Raw genomic sequence first — 21,009 nt, 5'->3', positions numbered from 1 at the left:
TCTCCTTGTTAACTCATGGTAGTCATCTCTATCAAGTGAATACTGCTTTATGTGTGATTGGATAATATTGAGCCATAGTGAGCGTTGCCCAGTAATTGGAAGCATGCCTACCTAGGTAGGTAGGTAGGTATAGTAAGGATCGAATTGTACCTTGACAAGATAGCTTCTCAGCAGAGAATGTAATGTAGCGAAAACTAGAATCCGCACGCAGCTTGTAAATGAGACCTCAGGTTTACTCTGGTTTCTTTTCCCCCTTTGCTCTAACTGAGCCTTTTGCATTTAGATTGACGTGGCTCCTAACCACTTCTTTCAATTGACTCTCCACTTATTGCCTTAGATATACTTCCAGCAAGCCCAGTGGTCCGATTGCGTGCACTTTGTGGACTTCATATCGCGCATCCGCCTCTTTCAGCAACGCCTCGAACTCCGTCCGACAGCGCTGTTTGCCGCCATAGCTAATCAACACGATCATATCAATCTGCCGGATATCCCGCTCTAGCAGCCGTGGCCAATTATCGCCGGGTTCGGGCATGATGATATCGTTAATCAGCAACGGGGTAGCCGGCCCGGAAACTTCCAGCCCGGGGACGAAGGACCGAAACATGGTCACGACGTCTCGATCGCACCAATTGTGCGTACACTAGCGGAATAGGTATGCCGCTGCGGGATCATTCTTCCGAAGCGGCTGCGGCTCGAAGAAGCTGTGCTGCACGAAAGTAATGCGTTCCCTAACGTCGTCGGTCAGGAGCGCGCGGCCTTCGGCGAGCATGTCGTTCGAGCCATCTTGTACGACAAATTTGAGATGTGGGAACAACTACAACGAAGAACAATGTAAGATATGCAGGTAACGTATTGAGGGGAACAGGGTTGGGACAGATTGAGCTTTAGATATACGTACTCGAGCCAAAGCTATCGATATATGGCCGCTTCCACCGCCAACATCGACAACAGTGCCTCTGAGCTCTCCCCAAGAGAAGCAGTCCCGTAGTTCCTTGATGTGGAGGCCCATTCTAGTTGCCCCAGCCATAGCCCTCGCAAAACGCGCAGCTTTATCCGGGTACTTGGCGTAGTACTCGAAGACTGGAAGCCCGTGTCTCGTATAGAAGGGACAATGGGTACTGTCCGATTCAAATGGATGCTCTTTGAGACTGTCGCTTGACTCCGCCGCTGCTTTTAGCATCTCGTCGAACCTGTCGTTATAAGTAAGTTAGGACTCGAAGACATTAGAGTTGTCAGAACTCACGAGTAGTGTACGGTACACCTTAACTCCTCATCTTCCAGCAAGACAAGCGAGCTCGCGCTATGCGATACATAACCCTGCCTCTTCTCCTCGAAGATACGGTAGGTTATCAACATACGCACAACGCGGCTGGTCCGATCTAAATCCAAGCCCGCCTTCTCCGCCAAATCTGCCAAGGAGATATCTCCGTCCGGGGGCACGAACGAGAAGAAATTGAAGTCTAGAGCGATCTGCAAGGCAGCGATGTCATATCCTAGAGTCGTAAACGACCGTAGGAAGCGCCGCGGGCCTTCGACCAGCCGCTGAAGATCCTCAATGGACGTCCGCAGGCTACTCTGCAGCTTGAGGTACTCATTTGTGGCGGTGGGCTCACTTGGCTTGAGAGAAAACGTAGGCACGGCAAGATTATTCGTTTGGAAGTATAATGGGGCAAAAAAATAAACGTTAAAAATATAAACGCGTAAAATCGCGTATATTATTTTTTACCTACTCTTATCTTTCAACAATGGCTCCTACACTACCATCTAGTCTTAGAAGGCTTAAAAAATACCTATTTTCTTATAGAAGAATAAAGATTGGATTTATTGAACTGGTGCTGGGGTATCAGGTGACTTTGACCCTGATCATGTGATCATATTCTTAGTATAAGTACCATTTATGGTCGCACACACCCATTTTACATAGTATCATCCACTTTTAATACAAGTCATTCCTTTTCCTTCATCATCAACATCATCTAAAAGTCCTTGGTATCAGGTCTAATAGGGCTTGATCCAAGGCCAAGATTTCTAAGTCTTGTTCAATATTCCGAATTATTATTAATGTAGGAAGGACCAGGTATGGGTAATAATTAGGTAAGGATTAGGTGTACACCAATAAGCGTACGGTAAAGGAAAGGGAAGGAAACGAAACACACGGTACTGAAATGAGGCTATCACGATCTGTTGTTGTCTGTTGTTGAGTTGTGTGTGTGTGGGTTAGCCTAAAAGGTAAACCCTTTTAGGCTTAGCCCCACGCACGTGGTGGCACGTGACTAGATTACATAATTGGCTATTCCCCATATTCCAACAATTAATACCTTTAAATATTATTTTATTAAATTTACTTATACATATAATATTAAAAGTATAAATTAAATTTAAAAAAATATTAAATAAATTAACCTTAATTATATCGAAAAAAAATATTTGCTATTATTGAAATAAAAAGGTAATGGTATAATAAAAGGGTAATGGCAGGGTAAAAAAACTTTTAACGTTTATTTTTTCAAGTTACTGTACTTAGCCGCAGCTTTGGTCTGCTCGAGAATACTTTCTGCAAGAGCAATGAAGGAGGCGCCTTCACCGGTGGCACTCTCAGTGCTTTGTGATTTGTTATCTTCCATGATGTGCTTTTGGTCTAATACAAGTGTTAATCCAGAGTGAGGCTTATGGTATTCTCAAATAGGGGACTGCTCGACACTAGACCAGGGAAGATCCCTTATATCCCTTTACAACAGGTAAATACAATGCAACCATCAGGCCTTCGGTGTGCTAATTCACGTACCACTTTATGCAGGAGTTATATATGAATATCTCATGCGATCTTCATGTCGGCTCCCTTATCTCGCCTTGTCTGCAGGACTGTATATATTGGGTAATATCAGGCGCGGTGCTGCAGCAGAAGGAGACATCAAGCCGAGTTACAGATGCAAGCCTGTTTATGCAAGACCCCTCAACCTACTGACCAATAAGCTAATTGCGTAGAAATGCCACGATACGAGCGTAAAAGGATTTGTGCTTGCCAGGGGGTTGGTTAGTCGCTGGAGGCAACGTGAATAAGACGACAGGGCTCTTCCCAACGATCAATACTAGCTCTCGACACTGCAGGATCGACAGCAATACTCTTTATATTACTTCATTGCTTTACGAAATTTGGTATCATGGCGACTCCGGCGAGTTCCAACGGACAGCAAAAGCCCAATGCTGAGCTTGTGGCAATTGCAGGCATGGGTTAGTTCATACTTCACCCAAGCCAGATTGTAGTTCTCAAGGCACAAGATTATTCAAGAAACCTAACGTTATCTAGGATGCCGATGGCCCGGCGGCGTGGACTCTCCCCGTCAGATGTGGTCCTTCTTGCGGAACCAAGGCTCCGGCTTCCGCCCCTTTGACTCCGCATCCACGCCGCGATGCTTCTCAGCCGCCGGGTTCTACCATCCGAACCCGGGGCGGCCTGGTACGACGGCTACACAGGGTGCGTTTCTCGTCGACGGCGATCCACGGTTATTCGACCACGCTTTCTTCGGCATAACGGGACGCGAGGCCGAGACTCTCGACCCCTCGCAGCGCAAGCTGCTCGAGGTTGTATATGAGGCATTCGAAAACGCTGGCGAGACATGGTCTTCCGTCGCTGGATCGAACACTGGAGTTTTTGTCGGGAACTTCGCGCTGGACCATTGGGTAATCCAGACGCGTGATTGGGATTATCCCAAGCCATATTCAACAACAGGGGCGGCCGTGAATATGTTGGCAAATCGAATCAGCCATATCTTTGATCTACAAGGACCGAGGTATGGAACGTTGAATAATCTCGATTTCCGTTTTCGTCTTACAAGTTACCGTGATTGCTAAATATCAAGATTCGAATAGCGTTTCCGTTGACACGGCTTGTTCTTCATCCATGTCCGCCGTGCATTTAGCTGTCAGCGCGATCCGTAACGGAGATTGTGACTCGGCTATCGTAGCAGCGGCGAATTGGATCGCGGATCCTAGTCTACACATCGCACTCGATAAACTAGGGGCTCTCTCTCCTACCTCAAGGTGCCACACGTTCGACGCATCTGCTGACGGATACGCTCGTGGCGAAGGCTTCGCGGCATTGTATCTTAGACGGCTATCGGTGGCAGTTACAAGCCAGTCACCTATCCGCGCTGTGATCAGGGGCACTGCCGTTAACGCAAACGGTCGCACCGGCGGAATCACGCGCCCTAGTGCTGCTGGTCAGGAGGCTGTTATTCGTAAAGCATACGACAATGCCGGGCTCCCGTTCTCGGATACCACGTATATTGAGTGTCACGGTACGGGCACCCAAGCAGGAGATCCGATTGAGTTGGCGGCCGTAAGCCAGGTCTTTTCGTCTGACAGGACTCCAGAGGCAGATAGTTCCGGGCCTCTATTCGTCGGCTCTGTCAAAACTAATATGGGCCACGCCGAAGGGGCAAGTGCTCTAGCAGCCATCATGAAGATTGTGCTCTCTTTAGAAGCAGGCGAGATCCCTCCAAACGTTGGTGTTAAAGTACGAAATCCAAATATTGATTTTACCCAGGCTAGAATACAAGTTGTCAAAGAGGTTATAGCTTGGCCTGAACATAGACTTCGTAGGGCTAGCATTAACTCGTTTGGGTTTGGAGGTGCCAACGGCCACTGCATTATCGACCATGCCAGTGTCCTCTCTCTCGACCGCGTAAGATCTAGTCTTCGTGCGAGCTTGAATTCTAAGCTCAACGGAAATGAGGAACAGAACCGGGAAGAGCAAACACATCACCATCGTCCTATCATCAACGCACCGAACATGACAAGAACTACCAACGCGACAACTCGGCAACTCGTGCTACTCCCCTTCTCCGCACATAGCACGTCTTCTCTTCAGCTTAATATAGACGCTCTTTCACTTGATATATATCAACACCAACTTGCAGATGTGGCTTATACACTCAGCGCCAAGCGTTCCAACTTGCCATATAGGGCTTTCCGCGTCGTGAACAGGGACAATCCCGTGCTGGGTCTACTCAGCGTGGAAAGCAAGCCAGGTATCCATGCAAGCTCAACCCACCAGCAAGATCGACAACCAGCAAACGTAGCCTTTGTGTTTACCGGTCAAGGCGCCCAATGGCACGAAATGGGTCTGCAACTTTTCGAGTACCGCGTATTCCGCACCGCCATCGAGCGTCTCGATTATATTCTAAAGTCACTACCGATACCTCCGTCTACGTGGTCAATCACCGACGTCCTCAAGGGCAACTGTGACCATGGAATTATACAGACGCCAGCGGTATCCCAGACCGTCTGCACAGCAATTCAGATCGGGCTAGTTGACCTACTCGCCTCGTGGTCTATCCGCCCCGTCGCCGTAGTTGGCCACTCGTCGGGCGAGATAGCCGCATCATATGCTTCAGGACACGCTACGGCTGCAGAAGCGATCGTAGCGGCGTATCTACGTGGCCAGGTTATCGTGAATGATAAGCAGGAAGGGGCAATGCTGGCCGTGGGTCTCGGGCCGGATCAGCTTCAGGATTCGGGATACCTACACGGTGAAGATCCTAGAAATGGTCGAATGCAGATTGCCGCCGTCAATTCCCCTGGCAGCGTCACCGTGTCCGGGGATGCGCCGGCTGTCGAGGCGCTTGCTGCCCGCTTGAGCGTCGACGGGATCTTCAACCGTTTATTGAGAACGGGAGGCATCGCGTATCATTCGCATCACATGATTGCGCTGGGTCAGGAGTATGAAGATATGCTTCTGCATGGACTCCAGCATATAAGGCAGTCCGGGTTAGTTGACGAGCAGAACCGGTATCCTCGTGTTCCGTGGATGTCGTCTGTTACCCCTGACAAAAATCCACCATCCAGTGTCGCCGGTAGCGCCGCGTACTGGAGAGCCAACCTCGAGTCCCCAGTTCGCTTTTCCGATGCCGTCTCAGATCTGATCAGGCGGGACGCCAATTGTGCGCCTAGCCATGATCCCATTAAAGTGCTGGTTGAGATTGGACCCCATTCCGCATTGAAGGGGCTACTAGAGCAGATCTTGAAAAGTACGGGCCAGACCCAGATCACGTATGCCGGCTCTACTTTGAAGAGAGGCGAAGACGCCCGCAAATCGATCATGCAGCTCGGTGGGACACTTTATTGTCTCGATGCTAGGGTCAACCTCGTTGCTCTTAACGCGGTCGACAACGACGATGACCGTTTATATGGAGAAGAGTTAGATGATAGATGTGCTCTCGTTCATGGATGTACCGCTGTTGATCTCCCGCCATATAAATATACATATGGGCCAATAAACTACTATGAATGCCGCTCAAGCAAAGAATATCGTCTCCGGAAAGTCCCACGACACGACCTACTCGGTTCCAAGGTCCCCGGTGTTGCGAAGTTAAGACCTCAGTGGCGAAACATACTGCGCGTGAAAGACCTGCCTTGGCTAGGTGACCATCGATTATTACCAGGTAAGCCGGTACTCCTCTAATAATGCTATTCATCTTCACCTTTATCCAATTGCACAGCCTAATCATATCTCTAGATGCGGTTTTCCCTCCTGCAGGGTACATTGCCATGGCCATAGAAGCCGCACTGCGCACTTATGAGGAGTATCCCCAGCCATGTCCCAAGCCGACAGGATACGTGCTACGCAACGTGTCCATCAACACGGCCCTAAGGATACCGGAAGATGACAATGGCATTGAAGTCATCCTAAGCATGGAGCTTGACGCTGCTCCGACGACATCGACTTCGTGGGCGCATTTCTCCATTATCTCTGCTGGACGGGCCGATGTTGATTCCACTGATAGCACATGGACTGAGCACTGTACCGGGATGGTCAAGATAGAAATCGGAACCTTGTATGACACGGCCGAGAAGATCGATACATCATTCATGGATGCCCGCCTAATCGATGCACGATCGTGGTATAAGACGTTTGCAACTACCGGGCTTGGATACGGCCCTACGTTCCGGGCAATCACCAACATTCGCGCTGATCCAGACAAGAAGCTCGCCTCCGCCACGGTAGCACTCAACACTACGGAAGGTATAGTCCGGGGAGGCGAGTCACGATATGCGATTCACCCGGCAGCTCTTGACGCTACTTTCCAGCTCGGGCTTATTTCCTGCCACGGAGGCCGTGTCGAAACTGCCACAACTGCTTTCGTGCCGGTTCATTTTTCCCGACTATATATCAAGAACGGCATCGACGATGAATGCCGCGACACTGCCGAGGCCGTTGCACTAGGTGAATTCCGCGGCCTCAGGGGCGCTTATATAAACCAGTTACAAATTCTAAGTCAAAACGGCGACGTGGTTCTTGATATCGAAAAGCTCCGGTGTATCAGCTATATCGGCGAGGCACAGATCAGCGATCAGACTAAGAGTGGTGTGCAGCCGGCATTCAGTGCCCCCTTTGCACGGATGGTGTGGAAGCCCGATTTTCGCTCCCTGAACTACCAGTCGTGCGGTACACTATTCCCTCCGCCTAGAGAAAATGTAGATCGTCTTGTTTCTATAGAGAAGTTGAATAGGATGGCCTGCTTTATCCTCGCGGACGTGTATGAAACATTCACGAAAGGTAATGATGAGACCAGGCCATCCCCTACACCATCGGGGACTGTAGGGCACTTTTTTGCGTGGATCAAGCGGTGCATTGAGAAGGCTGAAATCTCCGAGATAGCCAGAGCTAAACAACTGCCCCCCCTGGAGCGGCATGAAATAATTAACCAGCTCTATCGTGAAACCAAGGAGGCCCCCGAGGCCCAGATAGCCAAACGCTTACATGAGAATATGGCCGATGTTCTCTTTGAGCGTCACACTGGTATCGACATCATAGTCCACGGCAACGATAATATCAACCTTCTATCGGAGCTATACCAGCGCGGCATCTTCATGACAAGCGCATACCCGCAGCTCTCGCGAATCTTGGATAGTCTAGCCCACGCGAACCCACACCTACGTATTTTGGAGCTTGGTGCTGGGACCGGCGGCGCTACGCGTGTTGCTATGAAGACGCTCACGGGACCTAACAGTATTAAGCGCTACCGCGAATACATCTTCACCGACATCTCGCCTGGTTTTCTAGCTGCAGCGCAGGCATCTCTGGCCGAATTCCACGATGTTGGTTACTCTGTCCTGGATATAGAGGCGGATCCCGCAGCGCAGGGCTACCTGCCGGTATATGACGTCGTATTGGCCTCGCAGATTTTGCATGCGACGACCAGCATCTCGGAAACGCTCAAGAATTGCCGGAAACTTCTCAAGCCGGGAGGGAAGCTTATATTGGTGGAAACCACCACAACGGACAGCGTAATCATTGGGCTCCTCCTAGGGACATTGACTGGGTATTGGCACGGGATACCTGGCGGGAGGCTAAACGGCCCATTTGTAAACCTGGAAACGTGGGATCAAGTCCTGAAAGGGGTGGGCTTTTCTGGTACTGAACTGGTGTTAGATGACTACCCTCCGCCGAATAATGTCATCACTACCCTAGTCTCAACGCTTATGGGAGGCGATAGCGCACAGCAAAAGAATAAGAAAACAAACGGAGTCTTGGCAGGTGTCGAAGTTCAACTTCTCCACAGCCTTGAACATAACCCGCCGCTTCTTGATAGACTCCAGCATGAGTTAGAACAACGTGGTATATCACCCCGAACCGCGTCGCTCGACCAAGCGTCCGAGATAGTATCCCCAGACGCCTACGTAGTGGCCTTCCTAGACGGCGAGAAGGACTTTCTTCTCGATACCGAAGTGCATCACCTTGCCACGTTTCAACATCTCGCGCGTAATGCAGCGACCTTGATCTGCCTAACGTTCTGTGGGTTTTCAAGAGGTCGAAACCCCGAAGGGGCGTTGATCCCCGGGCTATTACGAACGATCGGGACGGAGAACCCTGCGAATCGATTTATCTCAATCGATATTTCTGTCGAGGATTCCGATCTTGCCACGTACGACTCTGAAGATCTCACTCGCTGCGTGGTGGACCAACTTTTCCCGCCACCTAGCGAACTTAAAGATAGCGAGGAGAGCGAGGGTCTTGGAATGAATGACTGCGAGTACGTCTGGCAAGACGGCTGTCTCTGGGTCAGCCGGGCTGTGCCTGACGACACTTTTCGGCCATACGCAGAAACATCACCCGACGAGAGCGGAGGCCAACATAACGAGACTTTGTCGTTGCAGCCGCTCGATAGTCAAGGTCCCATCCGCGCAGCATTCTCTAAGCCCGGCCTGCTCAGCTCTTTGTACTTTCGGCCCTACAAAGAACTGTTATCACCGATACAATCGAATTACATGGACGTCAAAGTTGCCGCGGTAGGTCTTAACTGGAAGGACCTCGCCGTCTCGTCCGGTCGTTTCGACGCCGAAAATCTGTCATCCGAATATGCCGGCATCGTGACAGCCGTGGGTACCGACGCGGCTAGCTTGTTTTGCGTCGGCGACCGCGTGTACGGCATGGGCTGCGGCCACTTCGGGAACTACACCCGCGTCCCGGCCGCGTTTGCGCAAAAGTTAAGCGTTCAAGATAACCTCGTCGAAGCTGCGACTATGCCCTTGGTGTACATGACAGCTGTCTACGCGCTTGAACACGTTGCCCGCTTGCGGCAAGGACACAAAGTCCTTATTCAGTCCGCCACTGGCGGACTCGGGCTCGCAGCTATCCAGCTCGCGCGGGCGAAGGGTGCCGAGGTCTTTGCTATGGTGGGCACGGCCGAGAAGGCGGATTTCTTAATCCGAGAGATGAAATTTCCAGAATCACACGTCATTGCAATCTCATCAGGGGACGGCGCGTCTGCTATAGACAAAAAGCTCGCTCGTATGACATCTCGCGGCCGTGGCTTCGACATAATACTTAGTACGGCTCGAGGAGATATATTGCATGCGTCCATTCAAGCACTGGCACCGCTAGGTCACCTAGTTGACGTGGGACGTACCGACGTACAGGAATCCAAGGCTTTGAGGATGGAGCTTTTCGGCAAGAGTGCTAATTTCTCCTCGTTTGACCTCTCACTTGTTCTCGACGCTGACCCCGCGCTCGGCAAGCAGTTAATGCAAGCCGTTCATAAATATTATCGGGGTGGGCTTATTGGGCCCGTTCGCCCATTCTCAGCCACTGACGTATCTAAACTTGACCAGGTCTTGTTAAGGTTCTCTAAGGGTACGCATATCGGTAAGCTGGTGGTGACCTTTCAGGACCCACAGACACTGGTTAAGATGCTCCCAATACCGTCCCAGGAGCGTGTCCGGTTCGATCTTGCGGCATATTACATCGTAGCGGGAGGACTTGGTGCTCTCGGGAGGTCTATTATTAGGTGGATGTGCCAACGCGGAGCTCGCAACCTAGTAGTCTTATCTAGACGTGGAATAGAGGAAACGTCCCCTGCAGCGCAAAACCTCGTAAACACGCTCGGTGAGCAGGGCATCAATATTCAACCCTTAACATGCGATATCAGCGATCGGTCTCAAGTAATACGCCTCATAGAGAATATCTCATCAGTCTCCCCAAATACTCCCGTCAAAGGTATTATTAACGCCGCTGTCTCCTACCTCGACCTCTCCTTCGACAAACTGACCGTCCAGCGATGGCGCGACGGCCTAGCCGCTAAGGTCCAGGGGAGCAAGAATCTACATGAGGCAACCTTGTCTCTCCCCCATGGACAGCTAGACTTCTTCGTCATGGTTACCTCGCTTGATTCTATCTACGCAGTAGCTACGCAGAGCGCATACACTGCCGCCAACGTATTTCAGGATTCATTTGCGAGGTATCGCCGACGGCTCGGCATGCCTGCAACTAGCATATCATTAGGATTTGTCAAGGGTATTGGCGAGCATGGTCAGCGCTCGATCACAGTAGATATGTTTGCGCGAAACAAGGCGCCGATACTCTCAGAGGGAGAGTTCCTTGCCCAGCTGGAATCGGCGTTCCTTAACGACGGCCTGACCATCAACAATGGCAACGGCTATGGCTATGGCGACAACTGGGTTGGCCAAGCCGAGGATCCCCTTTCTACTTCCAACATTCTCACTTGTCTAGACCCAGCTGCAATGGCGGCTACGGAACGTGATGAGGAGGACGAAGCACGCAATGCGAGCCCGGCCCGGCCGTCGAGGAACGCCATACCTCGCTGGTACAACGACGGTCGCGTCTCGCTTATTATGCGCGCTTTCGAGGACGCGCGACGAAACCAACGCACAAGTAGCTCTTTGGACGCCGGGGCGGCAGCAGCGCAGGGAGGCGACGACAACGCCGGTAAGTCATCTATCAGTCGCATCCGCCGACAATTCGATACATACATTACCGCAGAGGCCCCGGAGCGTTCCAAAACAGTTGGCTTTGTCACAGACGCCATATCGACGGCGGTAGCTGAGATGCTCTTCGTAGACGTCTCGAACGTCAATCCGGGGCGGTCCGTGGCTAACCACGGCGTCGACAGCCTGATCGCGGCGGAGCTGCGAAACTGGTTCCACCAGGCGCTAGGGGCGAAGATAAATATGCAGGAGCTGCTAGATGCGAGTTCGAGTATTGCGGCGCTAGCGGGTAGGATTGTAGATGCGGCGTTAACTAAGAGGCAAGATGTGCAAGAGGATAAGTGAGGAATACATATAGATAGGACTGATAGCTAAAGAGAAGGCATTTTCTCAGGTGAACTTTGACTGTGTACGGTTTCTTCTTACCCTCCTAAACCCATATAAAGCCCTATAAACCGCTAATAGTATAGCCTTCAAAGGTGCGAATATAGTATTCGGTAGGACGAGCTTGGCACTTTATCGGCCTATAGACGATAACTGCCTGCGGGCTTTGTTTGATGCGTGAGACGAAGTAGTTAAAAAAAAAAAAAAAAAACTAAGACCATACAACCATACAGAAGTCTTTTTTTGCCTCGTTGTCGGAGTATGTCGCAATGTGATATCCTAGCTAGTAAGAAGCGAGGAGACTAAACGAGTCAAGATGATAGTCCAAACGCAGATGTATACTCATATCACGAACGGAGCCCCGAGCGCCAGGAGAAACTTATTTATCATCTGAGACAACTCAGCCCTGCCCGTACTGACGCTGGGAAGTCCACTGTCCTTAGTCGGTCAAATATACACACAGCCTAAGCGCGCGGCCATGCCTTACTGCTATGTTTTTTACAAGAGATGCAGTGGCTTTTTTCATCAGCTTACTTCCCATCCCTCGCGGGTGATACTTGCTAGGATTCTAGATGATATCTGGAGCAAAGGACGGTCCTAGACGCCGGCCTCGATAATTTAAAGATTAATTCCTTTGCGAGACAATCCTGTTGTTTCCATGTCTTCTAGGTCCACTTCGTGATATCAACATGATAAACAAGTACGAAAGCGAGCTGCACAATTCCTGTAATATCATCCTGCTGAGAAATTAATTATAGTAACTTAGTATATTGTCGATCTTGTAGATGTTTTGTCCGGTTTAGAGATGATCTGGACAACGTTACCATGCACTCCGGGACCCTCGGGTTCCTAAAATTTGGAAGGAATGCATGATAAGTATACACGATTCTGTCGTGAAATTCCACAAAGTTCATAAGAAGAAGTAAACAAACCTTTACCATTCAAGAAATCATGGACTTAATATTATGGTACCGTAAAAGCATCCAGGTCGGAAAGAATTCCGACATGACTATGTATTATAAGATTGACACAAGTTCTAAGCTATGACATGGCTAGATTCCCGGCTAGATTCCCGGCTAGATATATTGGGTTAGTCTAGCATTGACGTATGAGGAAGAACGGGACTTTTGGACGGTTCTTTTGTTTCGCAAATGAGAACTTCTTAGCGGCGCCGTTGATTCGCTGGATTTCGTATTCTTCAGCGAATGGGAGAAAAAGTCCCATGTCGGGTTATGCTAGCGAAGCAACGCATAGATTTGTTGGTAAATGTATGTCTGCATGGCTTTGGGAAACAGGCAGTTGTATGACACTAATTGCATGGATTCTGGAAGGAATCTGCGCGTGTTGGAAGTCGAATCTGAAAATCGAAAATTAGTCCCTTGCAGATGTCCGTAGCGGTTCCACAGCCCGTTACCAATTGCTATCCTGGCTCTAGGTTAGATCGTGAGCCCGGTCGCTGACAAGATACCAAATAAGTATTCCTTGGCACTCCGCGATTCTGCCCTGGTCTTTAAGTCATCAAGAGTCTTCTACAACGTAACATCAGAAGCATAAGTATATAGATGCTGAGTGTGTACAGCTTAAATAACCCTTTGATGATAGAATATGTGTGTTTTGGTTTATAGATCTAATACAGCGGTCAGTAATTCTTTAACTATATATTTGAGATGAGTAGCAGTATGAAAACCTCGATGCTTAAGCATTGGAGGAATAGTAGCATCTCTCTTGGCCGCAGCGGAAGCAAAAGAGAAAAAGGCGAGAATAAGACTGCAAGGAGACGGTCCACCCAGATCGTTGTATCCCCTCTCAGCACGATCGAGCCTCCCGAGGCGCCTTCAGAAGTGATGGATAGTACGGCAACCATGAGTGAGGCCACGCCCCCGTCAAAGGGAATTAGCCTCCACGTAACAGTATACATTGCGCCTGAGAACGTCGGAAGGTTTTTAGTTGCATTCAAAACTATATTCGACGTTGTGGCTGCCGAGCCCGAATGTCTTTTCTTCGAAGTGTTTAAGTCCGTGGAAGAGCCAGGGAAGTTAAGCTGGATAGAAAACTGGTATGTTGTCACCCTAAAAGAGAGTCCAGGATATGTATTAACCAGATGATAGGTCAAAAGATATACAATGGTTCCTACAGGTCAGTCTCCGTTGTCTTACCCCCGAGTCGTTGAATGGGACGAATAAGAATCAAACCTAACCTGTGTCAAAGCACCAAATGACCAAGCCGTATTACAAGGAATACTTAGAATTTACTGAGCCCATGTTTCTTAAGCCACGGGAAGCTCGCATCTTGGAACCCCTAGGACCCGAATTCTCTATGATCAAGGGGGGGCGACTGGGAGTTTAATACCAGTTCGCAATTGTCGACTGACCACGATGATAATTCATACTGATGATGCCACACCATATTTAATACCCGCGTCTGGAGATAGAAAATTTTAATCACTATGGGTCGGAGGGGCACGAAAGGGTTATGATAATATGAGCAAGGATAAAAGTATTTGCATAGTAATGTATAGTGAGGTAGCGAACAAAGAACCAAGCTACCTCTTATTCCTCCTATCCTACAATGAAGATTCCAAGTACTCGAAGAAACGTGTGTAAGCAATGCCCACGAGACGAGTTCCCAAACGATAGCGCAGAAGCATTGTCGTCGGTCCCGCCTCGGCTGCAACACGCCGTCCCAAGCGATGGCGTAGAAGCACTGTCGCTGGCGAGTCTTTGGTTGAGGCTCTCGAATGACAGCGTATCCAAAACACAGATGGGGTATCATATGAATGCGCCAAACCCAAAAAAGAAAAAAGATTGTCAGAAAGGCATCGAAAATGAACCTGCGTGTACGCCACTTCCCACAAGACGGGCAAAAAGCGATAGCGTTCCAGCATTGTCGTCTCGCCCGTCTTTCATCCAGATCCGCCAATCCTAGCGATGGCGCAACGGCACTTTCGCCATGAGAATTCCAGTTCTCCATGTCATGTGCGTATCGAACCTCTAATGGGCGTGTCTCGTATTAAGAAGTCGTAAAAAGTCGAGTGAGATTGAAGCGAAAAGTATAAATGACAGGTTGAACTGTCCAGATCACGAAGAGCAACTAGTTTCTGATGGCTAGGCTGCTAGTTGTTGAAGATCACAGCGGAGAATAGCCCATCTCCAGAGTATACTGGAGTATACAACTACGTTCTCTTCCGCCACCATATGCGGCTGAACCCGCGTTGCTGAAGCTCACGGCGGGCTGCGCCGTCTTGGAAGCCATCCATGCTGTCAACTGTGGAGCTCCCACTGCTGCTAATCTTATGACTAGGCTTATTACCAATGGCTTTTAGAGCGACGAACATGACGATACTGCTTAAGATACTGACGCATAGAATACCAATCATGACCAAGTTGCTTCGGCGGTACTGATGAGGCCCGGGAGCGGCGTCTGCCGGCCAACCTGTGTATAGTGCATATGTCGTCGTAATGCTACCGAGGTTTCCAAGACCCGAAACTAGTGCCGACGCAGCAGCTACGCCGACCTCCCCGTGACGCTGTTGGAATATTTCATTGGTCCAAGTCATACAGATAGGGACCGTCGGACCAAGGCCGAAGCCTACCATGAGAAGACCTCCATACCTTGCCCAAGAGTTCGAGGTAGGAGCAAAGGTAACGGTGAGAAGGCCGGCAATTTGGATACAGACAGCACAAGAGAAGAACAAGGGACGTAGGCGGTAAAATCGATCCGAGATGGGAGTGACGAGCAGGATTGCGAAAAAATCCATCTGTCGAAGTTAGAACCGAGAGACATATACCTGGCAAGTGCAGACTTACGATCCAAATTGGGGCGAAGAGAAGACTGAGCTGTACCCCGGTAAATGATGGGTTGATACCACGGATGATCACTGTGCCGTAAAGTTGAGTGCCGATTCCGACTCCCACCACGCCGAAATACATAAGAGTAAGCGGCCAAAGCCTCCAGTCAATCAGGACGTAACCTAGATCCTTGAGAGTCCAGGGTCTTGAGTGGTAGACTCGCTTGAGGTCTTCATAATGAACTAGAGCATCTTCACCCGTCAGAGCTTCAGGGGTCGGGGGAAGCCATTTCATGAAACTTGAGCGCTCCCTTTGTTGTCCTGGGGGTAGCGGACGTTCGGGTAACCACCATAGTAGAGTCCAACCAAGGAGCACGGCAAGAAGTCCATAAATAAGGAACATCCATTGGAAACCGACCAGACCACCAACGCCGTCCATCAGTTGGAATCCCGCCGATACCAAGCCCACCACGGCGGCCGAGATCTGAGAGGCCGTAAAATACATTCCGATTCGTTTTCCAGTCCGAGAGGGGGGATAGAAAAGAGTCAAGTAATAGGACATCCCAGGCCACATGCCGGCAATTACCATACCAAGCAGGAATCGTAATAGTCTTGCGTCAACGATTAGCACCCTAGGCCAACTCAAGGGGAGGGGAATTGAGATAATATTAGACTTACTTTAAGCTCCAAGCAGCCTGGACGACAGTAAAACAAGCCCCTATTACGCCCACGGCAAAAACGATTCTAGCCATCCAAACCCGAGGGCTTAGTTTGCTCATGACAAGATTTGAGGGGCAATCAAAAATGACATATGATACATAGAAGAGAGCCAATGCAGTGGAAACATCATTAGATGAAAGTCCAAGCATCGTCATTAAATCATGTCCGACGTTCGAATTCATCGTCTGCGCCAAGCCGATGTTAGAGCGTATGGCGGAGCAGAGGAAGTACAGGATCCAGAAAGCTACGGTTGAATCAGCTTAAGAAGCTATCAAACGATAACCGGCGATCTTACCTGGAATGATGCGGAGATCTAACTTCCTATAAACTGCCTCTACTCTCTCGATATCGTACTCCACGCGAGCAGGCCGGCCTTCCTCTAACCGAGTCCCTGTTTCGTGATCTGCGTTGGTCATTACGGGGGTCTTACCCCCCTCTACAGTAGTATCGTCGGCCATACTTCGACTGTGAAGCAATGGAAGCGCGTGCTACCAGTCTTTTCAAGCCACGAACTCGAAGCGTCCAAGTAAGATGTGTTTGCCTAATCCCAGTCTTGTCTAATATGGGACAGAGTACCCCCGATGTAAGTCCTGTCCGTATAATGATTGCTGTGACTAAATACCTGGAGAGGAAGGTAAGAAATGTTTGAGAGAGAAAAAGAAAAGTTTTTGAGCAAAAAGGTAAACGAGATGACGCTAGAAGCTACCTACCTAAGTACCTACCTACCTAATGTACCTAAGAATCGCCTAGGAACTGTTGATTCGTTGAGTTGAATACAGCCAATAAGGTATGCGGTTGGGAAGGAATATATGGGGCACTAGCCCCCTGCCCTACATAGAGATCACTATCTAACTGTAAGAGGATAGTCTAAACTCTATTACAGCGACACTCAGGTTGTACGAAAGCTTGACAGTATAATTTCTTCTTGAAGTGGCTTAAAGTTTAATAGGAAAGAGGTATGTAAGATTAAAAACCGTCTAAATAATGCGATATATCGTCACTCAACCCCTTCCAGGAGAAGTAAATGGCCCAGAGATAGGTTAACTAGATGTAGAAAGGTGCATGTAGCTTAGATTTATTCAAAATAAAATAACGATTCGATACTCCGACTGCAACTTGTCTTCCTGAATATCAAAGCTTCAATGAATATATAGCTCCTAGCTTTAATTGACTCTAATGAAGAAGGCGAGGAAATCAACCGCTGTCATTACTTGGGGGGTTCCCAGAACTGTATTTTCTTTCACGCTGGTACTGTGATATCGTATTCATACATCGTTCTCACACGGCAAAGAGATTGTTTCCAGCGCGGCGCAGGCTGACTCTAAGAGACCTCAATAGCAAGTTACCCTAATATTTTGCATTTTGAGCGACGATAGATGCATGTCTACATGATGAACACGATATCCTCACAGACAGAAGGAAATTAATGAAGATTAATATAAATTTCATGGACTCAGGCCCATTGAACAAGCTGTGTGTAATTTTTTCGGTCAGAACTTAGCTAGTTATCGCCAATTGTTCCTAAACAAGATTCGCTACCCAAGCTTGTGTACCATTGTGCATGATTTTCTTTGAAGAACAGAGTGATCGTTTAGGAGCAGACCGTGTAGGCCTCAATTTGAATAAAGTATATAATACCCTATAACCCGCATGCTTTTGGCTGTGAAAGAATTCCTTGGATGCTATCATATATTCGAAAACTTAACCCTGAATCTTCTAACGTACTTCTCAAATCTTCTCGTCTACGTCGAATTTCATTCGCAATGTGTTGGGTCAACAAAACATTCCACACGCTCTGCAAGCATCAGAGTATCAATTATGAAGTTGAAAATACCTGTCCTGCTAAAGGGGGAGCTAATTGCTTTCATAAGAAACCAGGTCCGGTCCGTGAGGTCAAAACTAAGTGTTTAAATTGCTTGCGGAAAGAAGCATACGAGGAAAAGCTTTCCAAAGATAAAGAAGCATCAGTGTAAGGTGGTATTAAGAGGGCGACCGGCAACTAGCAGGCTTCTACGGATCGGCCACGCCCTCCCCCGTTCGGCAAAGCCTGAACGTGATAGGTCATCTCACCCTCCTAGAGATGTCCCTGTTGATTCATCAACTATGACAGTATCAAGGATACTGCATTCAAAATTTCTTTAACCGGCGTTGCACTATAAGTTATTATCCGTTCTTGCATATTCTAATGATCTGTGTACCCCTGGTTCGTTTTAGCAACCACCCTACCGCATACTCTTGTCGTATTCTAATAGACAGGATATTACGCGGTAACAAAGCCAAGGTACCCCTAACTCGTGGGTTTCAAGAAGTATAACGCCGTGCTAAATGGCTTAGAATCATGAAGCTAATGCAGGTACGTCTATTGGATGTTGCACTAGTTAAGTCAACGAGTGACGTGCAACGCGCTCGACAGGGGCTACCTCGCCACTCGCATCGTGACCGGGTTCTTCGGCTAGCTAGATGCCAAGTATTACTGCATTTAGCTCGTATCCAGATTTCCGGAAACCCGATCAGAGCCTCATAAGATTTGGCGGGCACCAGCAGCATAGACATCTCCCGGGAAAGACTCGGAGTGTGCTACCCGCTAATGACACTGTGGGTAATATTTTTCAAGATATCAGCATCCGAGCCGAGGCGGGTGTCAGAATGAGACCTTCCGATGGCAGAGCGATGCAATTTTCATGTAGCATGTTAGAAATCCAACTACACAAGACAACAGGTTCGCATGGTCACGAAATACAAGGTCAAAATTCATTTAAGTAGGGTGGGTATAACATCGACTACAGAGTACACGCGGTCATTCATCTTGTAGACTAGAATATAATAGCTTAACTATCTTAATTCATAATTTATAATCTTTCGCTCAGTCCCGCTAAAAACATCTTCTCTTCCGGCGATAAATACATATCATCCGGAATAGCTACATGTCCTTTTGTTATAACCACCCTTGACGGCTCTATAACAATTTTCCCTTCTTCCATATGACGTATCGTACTAACCTTGAGCCTAGCTCCATTATCACTACCGCTATCGATGTTGCTGCTCTTCTCATCCGATATTTGGTGCTGTTGCGGCTGCTGTTGCTGCTTCTCCCTGCGGCCAACCTCCGCCGGGGTCCACCAATAAACGGGGAACCGCCTCTGAATATTATTCAAAAGTAAAGCTACACACTGCATCAAGGCGCAGCTGAGCAGGACAACGGGTGGTAAGAACCATCCTAGATGAGCTACACCTTCATCAATTACAGCGAGTAGAGCTGTAGCTCCCGCAGGCGGGTGCACAGTGCCGGTCAGAGCCATAAATGCGACCGCACAAGAGCAGCTCAGCGAGCCGGCGACCCAGATAACCTTATTTAACATAGGACTTAGCGCAAAAAGTTTCCTAATGGCAACGCCTATTAGAGATGAAAATAACTGTCCGAGAACCGCGTTGCGAGGCTGCGAGAGGGGAGACTCGATGGCGTAGAATTCGAGAACCGCAGCGGCGCCCTTGGGTCAAATATTAGTCAACTTGCCCCTGCAAATTAGAATGAGACAGATCTCAAAAAAACAACCGGTCGGAACTCACAAAACTGCCGATGATCATAGGAGCACCGTGCTCCTCAAAAGAGGGGATGGCATGGCCCACTGCTTCGATGATGGTAAGGGAACAGAAAACCCCAATAAATGCCCAAAAAGTCATCGCAATATTGCCTAACGGTCGCTGATGCTCTGACCTATGGCCCAAAAAATGGGCTACGGGATATGGTAAATGTTTCCATGGGGCAGCTGGGATCCATGGGTTCAGGTACTGGTCGATTTCGAAGTGCCATTTCGTCGGTTGGAGAGGCATTTGCGTCTCAAGCAGGCTAATCGGGTTCGTGGGGGGGTTGGTAGCTTTTAGGTATCAACAACATGAAGCCAAAGATATTTCAGCACGACAAGAAGATGCCAGCGATGACGACGACCCGCCAACAACGCGGAGGCGTGTCGGCGGCAGGTAGATCGTATTTATCAACTCAAGATATGGTTGATGCCGTTGGCATTTTAGCATTCAATTTCTTTCTCATTCCATAGATGAGAATATGTAGACGAATGGTGTCATGGGTAAACCAGCAAACCAACAGAATCAAAGGGATTGAACCAGGAAGGATATTTACAGTTCGTGACTAGCACATTCAAAGTTTGTCAGGGATGATTGAGACACGATGGCCGATGGCTAATGGCCAATTGGTCGTCTACCTGGCGTCATATTGGGTAACGAAAATTCCCAAAATGGATGTGTCCAACGCGCTGGCTCAAGTAACACGGGCGCTCCCTTACTCCGTCTGCCGAATGCCGAAAAGGTGGATCTTTTTCCGGACGAGATATCTCCGCGGAGCATCCCCTTCTCCTTTTTATATAGGCAAACTCTTCCCCCACGTGTCCGGACAAAATTTGAAGGCCGAGTGAATCCAATGTAGAAATTTTATTAAGGTAGGCTTGATAAATAACAAGATTCATCGAGGAATTCAATGCATTGGGATTCACAACTTTTGTTCTAGACAAGAGATCGATTCAGGGGCTCGGGAAAAAAGGGAGGGCACTCAGTCAGCACTCATAATAATCGGTCAACAAGCAAAAATAAAAAAAATGTTGAAAACTCAGAAAGGAGGCTTATGAATGAGAATTCACCTCTTAGCTAAGAGGCGCCCTACTTGGCATCAAGAGTTTGCGAAGCTAAGTGTCATCAATAATCACCGATGAAAGCATATGAATAGTCCCGAAATGGCTCACCCAGAACTCTTTCAGAATGCACTTAAATGATACTCGTATAACTTACAGGCCCTTGAACTGTAAGTCTGTAAATTTGGAAAGCATCCCCTATGCTACAAGCAACTTATAAAGATGAACTCTCATACATGACTCCCCGTC

At 48.7% G+C, this 21,009-nt stretch overlaps 6 protein-coding genes across 6 annotated transcripts; 2 read left to right on the top strand and 4 right to left on the bottom strand.

The window, feature by feature from the left end:
- Window positions 1-81: 81 nt before the first annotated feature.
- F4813DRAFT_394901 (S-adenosyl-L-methionine-dependent methyltransferase) lies at window positions 82-2,624 on the bottom strand (the record flags this gene model as incomplete). Its single annotated transcript, XM_049247628.1, has 4 exons — window positions 82-814; window positions 899-1,190; window positions 1,244-1,612; window positions 2,521-2,624. 4 exons carry the CDS (start codon window positions 2,622-2,624, stop codon window positions 641-643), a joined length of 939 nt encoding a protein of 312 aa, XP_049104722.1. The 3' UTR covers window positions 82-640.
- Window positions 2,625-3,063: 439 nt separating this feature from the next.
- F4813DRAFT_9557 (uncharacterized protein) lies at window positions 3,064-11,622 on the top strand. Its single transcript, XM_049249077.1, has 4 exons — window positions 3,064-3,231; window positions 3,308-3,791; window positions 3,871-6,443; window positions 6,518-11,622. Exons 1-4 carry the CDS (start codon window positions 3,162-3,164, stop codon window positions 11,569-11,571), a joined length of 8,181 nt encoding a protein of 2,726 aa, XP_049104721.1. The 5' UTR covers window positions 3,064-3,161; the 3' UTR covers window positions 11,572-11,622.
- A 1,503-nt stretch (window positions 11,623-13,125) lies between these two features.
- On the top strand, window positions 13,126-13,806 carry F4813DRAFT_394897 (uncharacterized protein; the record flags this gene model as incomplete). The annotated part of the gene is made up of 2 exons (XM_049247627.1): window positions 13,126-13,666; window positions 13,719-13,806. Exons 1-2 carry the CDS (start codon window positions 13,278-13,280, stop codon window positions 13,804-13,806), a joined length of 477 nt encoding a protein of 158 aa, XP_049104720.1. The 5' UTR covers window positions 13,126-13,277.
- A 5-nt stretch (window positions 13,807-13,811) lies between these two features.
- On the bottom strand, window positions 13,812-14,681 carry F4813DRAFT_9520 (uncharacterized protein). Its single transcript, XM_049249076.1, has one exon. The coding sequence runs from the start codon at window positions 14,578-14,580 to the stop codon at window positions 13,909-13,911; it is 672 nt and encodes a 223-aa protein (XP_049104719.1). The 5' UTR covers window positions 14,581-14,681; the 3' UTR covers window positions 13,812-13,908.
- A 101-nt stretch (window positions 14,682-14,782) lies between these two features.
- F4813DRAFT_384333 (MFS general substrate transporter) lies at window positions 14,783-16,575 on the bottom strand (the record flags this gene model as incomplete). Its single annotated transcript, XM_049246076.1, has 4 exons — window positions 14,783-15,367; window positions 15,417-16,008; window positions 16,076-16,361; window positions 16,413-16,575. The coding sequence occupies 4 exons, from the start codon at window positions 16,573-16,575 to the stop codon at window positions 14,783-14,785; spliced, it is 1,626 nt and encodes a 541-aa protein (XP_049104718.1).
- A 2,342-nt stretch (window positions 16,576-18,917) lies between these two features.
- Window positions 18,918-20,339, bottom strand: F4813DRAFT_341771 (HPP family protein). The gene is made up of 2 exons (XM_049241327.1): window positions 19,685-20,339; window positions 18,918-19,605 (listed from the first exon to the last, which is right to left on the bottom strand). Exons 1-2 carry the CDS (start codon window positions 19,946-19,948, stop codon window positions 18,967-18,969), a joined length of 903 nt encoding a protein of 300 aa, XP_049104717.1. The 5' UTR covers window positions 19,949-20,339; the 3' UTR covers window positions 18,918-18,966.
- Window positions 20,340-21,009: the final 670 nt, after the last annotated feature.

This window comes from Daldinia decipiens, assembly GCF_022478715.1.
Source record: "Daldinia decipiens strain CBS 113046 unplaced genomic scaffold F4813scaffold_1, whole genome shotgun sequence".
NCBI classification, from domain to species: domain Eukaryota; kingdom Fungi; phylum Ascomycota; class Sordariomycetes; order Xylariales; family Hypoxylaceae; genus Daldinia; species Daldinia decipiens.
This window is presented reverse-complemented; position numbering and strand designations above follow the sequence as displayed.